Source organism: Salvelinus fontinalis, chromosome 16 (assembly GCF_029448725.1).
Source record: "Salvelinus fontinalis isolate EN_2023a chromosome 16, ASM2944872v1, whole genome shotgun sequence".
NCBI lineage: Eukaryota > Metazoa > Chordata > Actinopteri > Salmoniformes > Salmonidae > Salvelinus > Salvelinus fontinalis.
This window is the reverse complement of record NC_074680.1, coordinates 7,352,865-7,366,340: the sequence shown is the minus strand read 5'-3', so window position 1 is coordinate 7,366,340 and position 13,476 is coordinate 7,352,865. Positions and strand designations below refer to the sequence as shown.

The following is a 13,476-nucleotide window of genomic DNA, read 5'->3' as shown; positions in this document are numbered from 1 at the left end:
GGAACCAGATGTGCTGAACGGACCTAGAGAGGTATTCGTTCTTGACTGCCTTCCAGAGCATACACAAGGAAGGCAGTGTATACACGCAAGCACGCTTCCGACAGGTGATGTGTTGACAAGGAAAGGTCACGTAGCTGAGCTGGTGAGGGGTCCAGGTGGCAGGCTGTTATAATTGTCCTATTTCACACTAATGTGTGAATTGTAAATGTGTTTTTTGCACATCCCAACTCCCCCTGAGACAACCTCAGAGAGTAGGGTCACGGCCAGGGTCTGCCTTTATCAACGGCGACCCTGGAGCAATTAGGGTTAAGTGCCTTGCTCAAGGGCACATTGGCAGGTTTTTCACGTCGGCTCAGGGACTCAAACTAGCGACCGTCCGGTTACTGGGCCAACTCTCTAACCGCTAGGATACCTGCTGTCCAATGTAGGCGTGTGTGTGCACGCGTCCATGCGTGTGTATGTGTGTGTGTGCGGGCATGCCCGCGTGTGTGCTGAGGCTGACATGCATGACCTCCTCTGAGATGAGCAGATCAAAAATGCTGGGGGATGAAGCGATGGATAGTGTGTTCTGGATCTATCACCCTGTGAAACACTGTTACTGAGTTTTGTAACTCACTGTAAAAAAATATATACATTTTATGCAATGATTAATGTATCCTTCTGTCACCCCGATTTTCTCTCCCCTTTCTCTCTCCTCTCTTTTTCCTTCCTCTCTCTCTTTCTGTACGCTTTCTCTCGGTCCCTCCTTCCCCTCTCTCTATCCCCCTCTCCCCGGATCCCCTCCTGTCCCTCTCTCACCCTCCTCTCTCTCTCCAGTGTCGGGAGGTCGCAGTAGACTCCACCTGATAGACCTGGGCAGCTGTGTGAAGGTGCTGGGAGGAGAGATGGGCAGGGAGAGCAGTAGTAGTACAGCAGCAGGACTGTGTCTGTCCCTCTCTGCCTTGGGGAACGTCATCCTGGCTCTGGTCAACGGCAGCAAACATATCCCCTACAAGTACGTGTGCACTGTGTGTGTATTGGGGGGGGGGGGGGGGGGGGGGGGGGGTGTATGTGTGTGTCTGTGAGGACCTGTTGGAGGTTGTATTCAATTGCTTTACTCAGATACAAAAAATAACTACATAATTGTATCTATTTCTTAGTCTTGCCCTTCCCTAAATGACCCTCCCTAAGTGTGTGTGACTAACTGGGACTGGGGGAGTTAGGGCTTGTGTCAGCTTCCACTGGTGACTGGCTCAATATCTATCTCTACATATCCAACTCAAGATATCACATCCATGTCATATTAATAGTAGACTTTAAACCTATGAATAAACCTGTGAATTATTGTAGATATATTGATGAGATAGTACACTTAAATATGCAGATCATTGGACACACAAGGCGCACAATGATTCCTGTAAGCCCGGCCCGGACTTAATTCTGCATAACTACCATGTGTAATGATAATGTATAGAATGACATTTGCTGCTCTTGATCAGAGTGGCTAAATGCCTGCTGAAGCTTTGGAGAGGGAGAAATGGAGAGAGACAGAGACAGGCAGGGAGAGAGAAAGAGAGAGAGGAGAGGGGAGAGAGAGAGAGAGAAAGAGAGAGAAAGAGAGAGAGAGAGAGGGAGAGAAATAAAGAGAGAGAGAGAGAGAGAGGGAGTGGCAGAGAGGGAGAGAGAGAGAGAGGGAGTGGCAGAGAGGGAGAGAGTAAGGTGTGGGGTTGATTTAAAGCCCAATAACAAATGTTGCTTCATTATTATTACCTGAGACCGCTAGGAAGAGGTTTTTTGGTCTGTTTTTTTTCCTGAAGAGAATGAGTGGGACTGTGAGAGAGGGAATACGAGAGAGGGGAGAGAGGAGAGAGAGGGATGAAAGAGGAGAGAGAGTTTGAAGGAACGAGAGGCAGAAAAAAAAGAGCAAGGAGGAAAGGGGTGAAACGAAAGCAGGGGGACAGAGGCTTTGAAACAGTCGTGTGCAAATGTTCATTTTTCCCAAGAACATGCAGGCTCTTTTCCCTCCCTCGCTCTCTCGCTCTCTCTCTCTCTCTCTGCCTCCGTCCTCCAGTGCAGATAGCTCAGCTCCACGGCTCTCTAATTTAATCACGAGCTCGGCATTTACATTGCAAAGCACCCCACCACTTTATGCCAGAACTGTAAACATTACACACACACCGAGGCATACAAACACAAATACACACATATGCATGCATGCGCATAACATTTTAGGTTGGGGCCATTTGCAAGGTGTGGCACTGGAACTCATGAATATAAAATCCCTTCTGCACAAATCACTGATCTTCTGCTTTATTTAATTAGACCTAAACACTCGTGGCTTCAGCCTTTTCCTCCCCTCTTTCCTCTCCATTTTCAGCCGTATCTCTCATTTCCACCCTGCTTAATGAGATCAATTAAGGGACTGATTGAGATGTCAGGCGAGGGAGATGCAATTACTAACGTTTATGTGACGAAGACACTGATAACTACTACTAATGACATGACTCAGAGAGGGAGACCGAGAGAGAGAGAGAGAGAGAGAGAGAGAGAGAGAGAGAGAGAGAGAGAGAGAGAGAGAGAGAGAGAGAGAGAGAGAGAGAGAGAGAGAGAGAGAGAGAGAGAGAGGAGAGAGAGAGAGAGAGGAGAGAGAGAGAGAGGAGGAGAGAGAGAGGAGAGATAGAGAGAGAGAGAGAGAGAGAGAGAGAGAGAGAGAGAGAGAGAGAGAGAGAGAGAGAGAGAGAGAGAGAGAGAGGAGTATGAACTTGAGGACAGTTGAGGCAAAGTAGAGCGATAGCTGAGGCAGACAGCAGAGAAGAAAGGATGGGATAGCTTGTGTGTGTGTGTGTGTGTGTGTGTGGGCTGGCCGGGGGCTGTATTTTTATAAAAAGAGGACAGCAGCATGAGGTATTGAGCCACAGAGGAGCCTGCGCTCCATTCTGCCCTGAGGGTCCCAAACAGCTCACAGGAGTTACCTACCACACACACACACACCCACATGTCCATGCACACACACAGAAACACAGGCAGACAGTCAATTAACCCTATGACAAACACAGGAAATGGAGAGCGTTAAATAAACACACAATCCTACAGCTACTGTCCCACATGTTCCAGCCATAGAGATATTAACCATCGACGTAGCTAATGCTCAGGTCTGGAGATCATTGCTGATTGGTAGGGAGGTGAACAGTGATTTTAAGGGTTTGATAGATATTATCCTTCAGATTAATGTGTGTTTCTGTGTGGACATGCAGTATGTGTGCATGCATGAGTCTGTGTGTGCGTGCGTGATGTAATGTGTGTGTGTGCACAATTTAACGTGTGTGTGTGTGTGTTTATGCCTGTGTTAGTGTATGTGCGTGATGTAATGTGTGTGTGTGTTCCAGGGACAGTAAGCTGACCATGCTACTGAGAGAGTCGCTGGGCAACATGAATTGTCGGACCACCATGATTGCCCACATCTCCTCGTCGCCTAGCAACTTCTCTGACACGCTCTCCACCCTCCAGATCGCCTCGCGCCTCCTCCGTATGAAGAAGAAGAAGACCAAAGTCAGTATGGTAGGCATTATCAATTTAGCCACATTCAGTCATTCAATCATTCATTCAATCAATAAATCGGTCCATGACATAAAGCAATTCTCCTTCTCGTGCATTTCACAGTTCTTTCTTCTGGGGCTCAACTTCTAAATGTTCCGATTGATGTTTCAGTTAAAAAAAAGTTAACTTTCAGTATTGCTGGAACTTGATGACACAGCATTACAATAACAGGCCAGTAAATGAAACCGAGATTCTAATTTGTTTCTTTCAGAAAGTGTTGTTTCTCTCATCCATTTTCACATTCCCTCTCTTCTTCAGCAATACACGTCCAGTTCGTCAGGGGGTGAGAGTTCGTGTGAGGAGGGCCGTATGCGTCGCCCCACCCACCTGAGACCATTCCACTCCCGTAGCTCTGCCGACGCCAACCTTCCCCTGCTGCACCTCTCCAGTGACCCAGATGACTACTCCAGTAGCGAGCAGTCCTGCGACACCGTCATCTACGTGGGCCCCAATGGGGGTGCTGTCTCGGACCGTGAGCTGACCGACAACGAGGGTCCGCCAGAGTTTGTCCCCATCATTCCTGCTCTGCTGAAGAACAAAGCCGAGTCTGCCGTCCTGCCGACTACACCAACTCTACAACAACAACAGCAACAGACAGTACTCTCCCAGCCCCAGCCTGCCCCTACCCAGACACACACCCAGCCCTCTGCCCTGCCTACACAGTCCCTCATCGCCCTAACCCAGCCCCCACTCCCTCTCCTCCAACCTCTGGGCCAACCCCTGCCCCCTGTGCCAGAGGAAGGGGCGGAGTGTCTCAAGTGCAACACCTTCGCCGAGCTGCAGGAGCGGCTGGAGTGTATCGACGGGAGCGAAGAGGTGGCCAAGTTCCCCTTTGAGGAGGTGCCGGTTAATAGGGGGGCCAAGTCTGACACCCTGGTTCCCCCTGGGTCTGAGACAGAGCCTACGGGAGGGGTGGGAGTGGAGGTGGAGGTAGAGACCTCCAGGAGGATGTCCAACGACCAGCAGCTCCAGGAGATCAGGGAGGTGGTGGAAGAGGCAGAACTGGCCCAGACCATGATAGAGAGTCTGAGCCTGACCGGCAGCTGCAGTGTGACGGGCAGCAGTGGAGCTGGACACACCAGCACTAACCCTCTACAGAGGGCCAAGAGCGCCAGCCTCCATGACAGGTCAGATCTGTTTGTTTGTTAAGATCCCCATTAGCGGTTACAAAGCAACAGCTACTCTGCCTAGGGTCCACACGAAAAATAACACAAAACATAACTTATTAGGGCCTCTCGGGTGGCGCAGTGGTCTAAGGCACTGCATCGCAGTGCTAACTGTGCCACCAGAGATTCTGGGTTCGAGCCCAGGCTCTGTCGCAACCGGCTGCGACTGGGAGGCTCATGAGGCGATGAGCACAATTGGCCCAGCGTCCTCCGGGTTAGTGAGGGTTCGGCCGGCAGGGATATCCTTGTCTCATCGCGCACTAGCGACTCCTGTGTCGGGCCGGGCGCAGTGCACGCTGATCAGGTCGCCAGGTGCACGGTGTTTCCTCCGACACATTGGTGCGGCTGGCTTCCGGGTTGGATGTGCGTTGTGTCAAGAAGCAGTGCGGTTGGGTTGTGATTCGGAGGACGCATGGCTCTCGACCGTCGCCTCTCCCGAGTCCGTACGGGAGTTGCAGCGATGAGACAAGACAGTAAATGCTACTAATTGGATACCACGAAATTGGGGAGAAAAAGGGGGTAACATTTTCAAAAATTATAATAAAATACATTTAAAAAACAGAACTTATTGTTCCTTTAGCTTGTATAGTTTTATCGAATGCCTTATCATTTTAATGTCTGTCTTGAAGGTATTTTTGTTTTCAATATCTTCTATTTATTTTCTATTTCTCTTCCTTTCTATTTGATTGACAGTCGTGAGTCTTTGAGCGCAGGCAGTAGCAGTGATGGTAAGCCCCGCCCCCTGGGTTCTCCTCGGCTGGGCATCGCCTCTCTTACCAAGACCTCTGACTACAGACCTCCTTCCTCACCCTCACAGCGCTGCAAGGTAAAGTATCTGGCTCTCACACCTCTACGGTCTTTGCTTGTGCTATTTTACAGTTATTGGCTTGAATTTTACCTCATAAAATGCATTTCCATGAAAATGTACAGTAATGTTGTGAAGCATCTTTGGGTCCTTGAAAAGAACTATAAAAATCCAATATTTGATTATGATTATAATCAAGGTCTACACCCAGAAGGGTGTGATGCCGGGAACGCCCCCTCTGTCCTGCCAGAGTCTGTCTACTGCAGACAGCCTGGCTGCAGATAGTGGGAGGTCCTCTACAGATTCCCTGCTGCAGCTGGAGTCCCTGTCCAGGACCTCCCCCATGAGAATGAGTCCCCAGGTGCTAAAGCGCACCGACTCCTTGTCTGCCAGCCTGGGGTCTGCTGAGACACTGTGTGACGATAATGTTCCTCAGATACCTCTGGATGTACGCAGGGACAGTAAGTCTGGCTCTTTATTCTATTACTGTGACAAGTGTTTATTGAAGATGTTTTTTTATGTATGATAGTGGTTTCGTACAGCGAATTCATTTCACGTTCCTTACATATTTTCCTTTCATTGTCTATCCTCTCTCTTTCTCCTTTCCATCTTTCTCTGCCAGCCCCAGCCCCAGCCCCAGTTCCTGCTCTAGCCCCCAGCCCCTCCTCGACCCCAGCCCCAGCAGACCCTCGCTCTCTGGGGGAAGATGAGCTGGTATTCACCCTGGGGTGTGAGGAGGGGCTGGATGTCCGAGGCCTGCTGGAGAGTGGCGGTCGTCCCACTAGCATCATTAGCTTCGCCAGCGACTGTTCCGTCACCGCCCTGGCCTCGGGATCCCGCCCTGTCTCCATCATCAGCAGCATCAGCGATGACCTGGAGTGCTATGGAAACAACACTACTGTCGTTGTTACGACCACCGGAATGGTCACAATGACAAGCGCCTCAGTCGCCGGGGTGATCGCCATGGCGGAAGTCAGCATGGCGAAGCTTCGCGTGGAAGGAGAGGCGATGGCGGCGCTGCCGAGCTGCCGGTCGTCCATCTCATCGTGGCTGAGTGAGCTGAGTGCTGGGAGTGACGGGGATCAGTCCCTGCACAGTTTCGGCCAGTCCCATGGACATGGGGAGGCTCTGGCCGAGCTAGACCCCCCACAGGTGCCTCTCTCTGGGGCAGAGGAGCAAGATGAGGTGTCCCTGGATTCTAGAGGAAGGAAGACTCCTGACAGCGAAGTAGTGTTGTGTGGAGATGAGAACGGAACAGAGAAGGAGAAGAGCACCCTGACTAAAGAGAGGCTGAAGAGACTGTCTCCCTCCATGGGTAAGACCAACATCACCGTCTCCAACATCCAGACCCTGGGGGCCTCCAGCAACTTCCTCCCCTTCAAGACCAACATCACAGTCCACTCCTGTGTGGCCGTCAAACCCATGGTTATACAGGAGCCCACTATACTGTCCTCCCCTACCAAGACTCACCTGTTGTCCAAGGACCCAGCCAAGCCTGCCCCAGCCAAAGCCCTGGTCCTGGCCTCCATGTCCAGCGAGCTCAGCTTCGACGACCCCTGGATGAAGAGAGATGGAGGCGATGTGAGGCCTAAGGAGCTGGTGTGTAAGGTGAAGCCGGAGAAGAGGGTGGTGGAGCCACCAGTCAAGACAGACCCAGCTAAGACCCAGGCCTGGCCCCAGGGTGACAGGGCCAGCAGGGTGGACAGTGGCTACGGAGGGGACCGTTGCAGCTCCAGCAGCGGCGAGACCGTCTCCTCTCCAGACTCCTGTAAGAGGGTGGTGGACGGCTGTGAGATGGTGCTGGTCAGCTCTGGGGAGTGTCTGATGACCCCCGTCTACTCTGCCGACATCCTGCGCACCGCCAGTCTGCCCCGCGGCTGGCACCGGATCAACCGCCATGACGGCCTGGACGAGGACTCACTCCGTTACGGCGCTAACGGAGGAGGGGCAGGGGGGGAGTACCGGGGCCTAGGGATCACCACCTCCACCCCCTGTAGTCCGAAGGCAACACTGGACCGACGGGGGTCGTCCGGGAGACAAGGCCTGTTCTCCCGCCAGAAAGGGATCCCACCGCTGCCACCAGTACGCAAGTCCAGTCTGGACCAGAAGAACCGGGCAGGAGGCCCCCTCAGCCCCCTGCACGCACCCAGCCATGGCCTCTCCTTCCTGGGGAGCACCCCGGAGGACCTAGGTGGGCTTGGTGGAGGGAAACAGAAGGGGTCTAATGTGGAGAGCAGTAGGTTGTTCAGTGCTAAACTAGAGCAGCTGGCTAACAGAACCAACTCTCTGGGGCGGTCCCATGGAGGTCACAGCTCTCTTGGCCCCCACTACGACTGCCTCTCCCTGGAGAGGGGGGAGAGCCTCAGCTCTCTGGGCTGGAAGGGGGCAGCCGGAGGGGGGAGGGGGGACTGCAATATGCCCCATCCCGGACGTAGCATCATCCGCTGTGGCTCAGTGTCATCCTCCTCCCCTAATGGAAACGGTTCCGGTAACAGCCCCGGCAGTGCTCCCAAGTCGCCCAAGTCGAGCCAGTCGAAGATCTCAGCGGTCAGCAAGCTGCTGATGGCCAGCCCTAAGACCCGCAGCCTTTCGGCCTCCAGCACCAAGACACTCAGCTTCTCCACCAAGTCTCTGCCCCAGTCTGTCAACCGCAGCTCCAGCTTGCCTCCCAACGGCAAGACCCAGCCCCAGCCCCAGGGTCAGACCTCCAGCCAGGCCCTGGGACAGAACAAGGAACCCAGCTCTGGCTCCTGGGCCACCCAGTCTCTGAGTCGCAGCCGAGGGGGAGGCCTGACCGTCAAGCTGCCTCTGAGAGCCGCCAACGGACGCATCTCCGAGCTGCTTCAGGGTAACGGAGGCTCTCGATCAACCAGTCACAACCGAGTAGGAGGCTCCGAGGCTGGGGAGGAGAGGGGTGCCGGAGGAAGTGGAGGTGGAGCAGGTGGTGGAGGGACACAGGGAGAGGAGAGACCAGTGATAGTCCACACCCTGCCGTCTCCCTACAGTAAGATCACAGCCCCCAAGCGTCCCCAGCGCTGCAGCAGCGGCCATGCCAGTGACAACAGCAGTGTTCTGAGTGGCGAGCTGCCCCCGGCCATGGGGAAGACAGCCCTGTTCTACCACAGCGGGGCCAGCAGTGGCTACGAGAGCATGCTGAGGGACAGCGAGGCCACAGGAAGCGCCTCCTCCGCCCAGGACTCTCTGAGCGAACACAGCTCAGCCACCAGCAGCAGCCGCCGTAGCCTCAAGAACAACAAGAAGAGGAACAACAACACAGGTCTGCTCCTTATGCTGCTTCCCAGTGAGCACAATACATTTTTTCAACGTTATTTTAACGTCTTTTGCTCATAGGGTTTCCCTTCCTTTATGCTTAGTTTTCCTGTTCCATTTATACACTACACAAAACAGTACAGACATGTATTTAAAGGGTAACTCTATAGATGTTCAATTACCTTTGTTCAACTAACTATAACCTTAGTCACGTAGCTTACATCCCTCATACTCGACCTCCAGTTCATGCTCTGTCCTGAATAGAAATAGAAATAGAATAAAACCTTTGAATATGAAACAAGCTGTCAGGTAAGTAAGGCAGCCTCCTTGCCAGCCAGGCAGGCAAGGAGGGAGGCAGGCAGGCAACCAGGCAGGCAGCCAGTCAGTCCGGGAGGCGTGTAATAGTGAAAGGCTTACCAGAGTCATTCTCTTAAAGTCAGCCACGACGAATCGCCACATTAGGCTGTCACCTTCTCCCAGGATGAGCCTATGCTCCTCAGCCCCACTGCCCAGAACCAGCCCAGGCATGGTTAAAAACACTGATGAATGAACCCTCTATTCCAGATAACACGTTTGGTTAGTAAACTGTCCCATTTCGATATGAATCGCAGCGACAGCGAAATGTAGCTCACAAGACTTCCATTTATTATTTAAAAATAAACTATGCCTCTGGACAAATTTGGAAATAAATAACCAAATCAGGTTTCAACCCCTCCTTTCTCCTCACCTCTCATCATATCCCCCTCCCTCCCTCTCCCCTCACCCCTGAGAGGTAGGTAGTGAGAGTGGTCTTGTTGGGCAGACAGATGGCCATTGTCAGAGAGTTCTGTGGGTGGCCTCAGGAAAGCAGTGCGCTCTTTAACCCCTGTACCCTCTCCATTCCCCCCCCCCCCCCCCCTTCTAGGCTGGGACCCCTTTTCATCCCCCTTGCCACCCCCTACCTCTCCAAAGCTACCCTCCATTCCCTTAACTCTCCCTCTCCACTTACCCTCCACTTGCCCTCCACCTCTCCCTCTCTCTCCTCCCTCTCTCTCTCTCCCCCCTCCCGTCCAGAGAGGCAGTAAGAGGGAACAGTGATCAGGCTTATCTATGGCTGACTTAGAACCGCAGAACCCGGGCCAACACAGCCCGGCCTGTGGCTGCTCCAGCAGAGAGAGGGAGAGAGAGGAAGCGGTAGAGAAAGAGAGAGGCTTGCTTAGGGAAAAAAACATTTTTTAATCAGGTTTCCAGTTGAGGGTCTCATGTATGGTTGCTCTTTACTGTAATATTGGATTTTCCATCGCTTGGTTTCTCTCTCTCTCTCTCTCTCTCTCCACTGTGTCCTGATGCAGCAGGCAGTAATAAGGTACAAATGGGTGACTCGAAGGTGACTTAGAGCAGATCTGTCTTTGTGACCTTTCTGTTGCGCTCGGAGACAAAGAGACAGACGGAACCTTATTAACGGCACCTCTCGCCTCCCCCCTCTCTAAAAACGTGTCTGCTGACATGACTGCCAATTTCTATGCAAATGGAAATTGTGTGTGTGTGTGTGTGTGTGTGTGTGTGTGTGTGCACATTCCAGCACGCTGGTCAGATAAGAGGGACTGACCCGCTAGGCTTATCTCTGCACCCTGTGATCACCAAATGCTCTTCTCTCTCTCCCCTCTCTTTCTGTGTTCTCTTCTCCACTCTCTTTCTCTGTTCTCTTCTATCTCTCTCTGTTCTCATCTCCACTCTCTTTCTCTGTTCTCTTCTCCTATCTCTTTCTCTGTTCTCTTCTCTTCTCCTATCTCTTTCTCCTATCTCTTCTCCCCTCTCTCTGTTCTCTTCTCTTATCTCTTTCTCTGTTCTCTTCTCCACTCTCTTTCTCTGTTCTCTTCTCCACTCTCTTTCTCTGTTCTCTTCTCCACTCTTTCTCTGTTCTCTTCTCCACTCTTTCTATGTTCTCTCTCTCTCTCCCCTCTCTCTGTTCTCTTCTCCACTCTTTCTCTGTTCTCTCTCTCCCCTCTCTCTGTTCTCTTCTCCACTCTTTCTCTGTTCTCTTCTCTTCTCCTATCTCTTTCTCTGTTCTCTTCTCCCCTCTCTCTGTTCTCTTCTCTTATCTCTTTCTCTGTTCTCTTCTCCACTCTCTTTCTCTGTTCTCTTCTCCACTCTCTTTCTCTGTTCTCTTCTCCACTCTTTCTCTGTTCTCTTCTCCACTCTTTCTATGTTCTCTCTCTCTCTCCCCTCTCTCTGTTCTCTTCTCCACTCTTTCTCTGTTCTCTCTCTCCCCTCTCTCTGTTCTCTTCTCCACTCTTTCTCTGTTCTCTTCTCTTCTCCTATCTCTTTCTCTGTTCTCTTCTCCCCTCTCTCTGTTCTCTTCTCTTATCTCTTTCTCTGTTCTCTTCTCCACTCTCTTTCTCTGTTCTCTTCTCCACTCTCTTTCTCTGTTCTCTTCTCCACTCTTTCTCTGTTCTCTTCTCCACTCTTTCTATGTTCTCTCTCTCTCTCCCCTCTCTCTGTTCTCTTCTCCACTCTTTCTCTGTTCTCTCTCTCCCCTCTCTCTGTTCTCTTCTCCACTCTTTCTCTGTTCTCCTCCACTCTCTTTCTCTGTTCTCTCTCTCCCCTCTCTTTTCTCTTCTCCACTCTTTCTCTGTTCTCCTCCACTCTCTTTCTCTGTTCTCTCTCTCCCCTCTCTTTCTCTTTTCTCTTCTCCACTCTTTCTCTGTTCTCTCTCTCTCCCCTCTCTCTGTTCTCTTCTCCACTCTTTCTCTGTTCTCTTCTCCACTCTTTCTCTGTTCTCCTCCACTCTCTCTGTTCTCTCTCTCCCCTCTCTTTCTATGTTCTCTCTCTCTCCCCTCTCATTCTCTGTTCTCTCTCTCCCCTCTCTTTCTCTGTTCTCTCTCTCCCCTCTCTTTCTCTGTTCTCTCTCTCCCCTCTCTTTCTCTGTTCTCTCTCTCCCCTCTCATTCTCTGTTCTCTCTCTCCCCTCTCTTTCTCTGTTCTCTCTCTCCCCTCTCTTTCTCTGTTCTCTCTCTCCCCTCTCATTCTCTGTTCTCTCTCTCCCCTCTCTTTCTCTGTTCTCTCTCTCCCCTCTCTTTCTCTGTTCTCTCTCTCCCCTCTCTTTCTCTGTTCTCTCTCTCCCCTCTCTTTCTCTGTTCTCTCTCTCCCCTCTCTTTCTCTGTTCTCTCTCTCCCCTCTCTTTCTCTGTTCTCTCTCTCCCCTCTCTTATCTTCTGTTCGGTTCTGCTGCGTTTTCTCCCCGTCTCTTCTCTCCTCTTTGCTGCTCTCCCCATCTCCCCTCTCAACCGTTCTGTTTTTTCTCTCCTCTTTGCTGCTCTCCCCATCTCCCCTCTCAACCGTTCTGTTTTTTCTCTCCTCTTTGCTGCTCTCCCCATCTCCCCTCTCAACCGTTCTGTTTTTTCTCTCCTCTTTGCTGCTCTCCCCATCTCCCCTCTCAACCGTTCTGTTTTTTCTCTCCTCTTTGCTGCTCTCCCCATCTCCCCTCTCAACCGTTCTGTTTTTTCTCTCCTCTTTGCTGCTCTCCCCATCTCCCCTCTCAACCGTTCTGTTTTTTCTCTCCTCTTTGCTGCTCTCCCCATCTCCCCTCTCAACCGTTCTGTTTTTTCTCTCCTCTTTGCTGCTCTCCCCATCTCCCCTCTCAACCGTTCTGTTTTTTCTCTCCTCTTTGCTGCTCTCCCCATCTCCCCTCTCAACCGTTCTGTTTTTTCTCTCCTCTTTGCTGCTCTCCCCATCTCCCCTCTCAACCGTTCTGTTTTTTCTCTCCTCTTTGCTGCTCTCCCCATCTCCCCTCTCAACCGTTCTGTTTTTTCTCTCCTCTTTGCTGCTCTCCCCATCTCCCCTCTCAACCGTTCTGTTTTTTCTCTCCTCTTTGCTGCTCTCCCCATCTCCCCTCTCAACCGTTCTGTTTTTTCTCTCCTCTTTGCTGCTCTCCCCATCTCCCCTCTCAACCGTTCTGTTTTTTCTCTCCTCTTTGCTGCTCTCCCCATCTCCCCTCTCAACCGTTCTGTTTTTTCTCTCCTCTTTGCTGCTCTCCCCATCTCCCCTCTCAACCGTTCTGTTTTTTCTCTCCTCTTTGCTGCTCTCCCCATCTCCCCTCTCAACCGTTCTGTTTTTTCTCTCCTCTTTGCTGCTCTCCCCATCTCCCCTCTCAACCGTTCTGTTTTTTCTCTCCTCTTTGCTGCTCTCCCCATCTCCCCTCTCAACCGTTCTGTTTTTTCTCTCCTCTTTGCTGCTCTCCCCATCTCCCCTCTCAACCGTTCTGTTTTTTCTCTCCTCTTTGCTTCTCTCCCCATCTCCCCTCTCAACCGTTCTGTTTTTTCTCTCCTCTTTGCTGCTCTCCCCATCTCCCCTCTCAACCGTTCTGTTTTTTCTCTCCTCTCTCCCCCATCCTCCCCCAGGAACTCATGCTAAATACTGGATTGGTGTCATTGCCAGAACACAGTCCTACTCAACCAATCCCCCCCTCCCAAACCTAGGCCCCTCTCTCCAACCCCTACTCCAATGCTAGACCTAACCCCAGCTCCCACCCCAACGCCAGCCCCTGGCAGAATGGCAGTGTAGGACTCTTGGCTCTGTCATCAACTATCTGTCCTGGTTTGGTGATCAGCTGTCTGTCCTGGTTTGGTTATCAGCTATTTGCCCTGATGTTTACTCCTGCTGCCTTTGTCAAACTAAAGCCT

The 13,476-nt window shown here is 51.8% G+C and overlaps 1 protein-coding gene across 1 annotated transcript in view; it reads left to right on the top strand.

Annotated features, from left to right (window-relative positions):
• LOC129813457 (kinesin-like protein KIF26B) overlaps positions 1-13,476 on the top strand; it is a 171,512-nt gene that overhangs the window by 138,993 nt on the left and 19,043 nt on the right. Inside the window, exons 10-15 of the mRNA XM_055865784.1 lie at positions 659-994; positions 3,366-3,537; positions 3,835-4,703; positions 5,436-5,568; positions 5,747-6,008; positions 6,170-8,824. Of these exons, the coding sequence (XP_055721759.1) occupies positions 659-994; positions 3,366-3,537; positions 3,835-4,703; positions 5,436-5,568; positions 5,747-6,008; positions 6,170-8,824 (4,427 nt within the window). The remainder of the gene's footprint in view (positions 1-658; positions 995-3,365; positions 3,538-3,834; positions 4,704-5,435; positions 5,569-5,746; positions 6,009-6,169; positions 8,825-13,476) is intronic.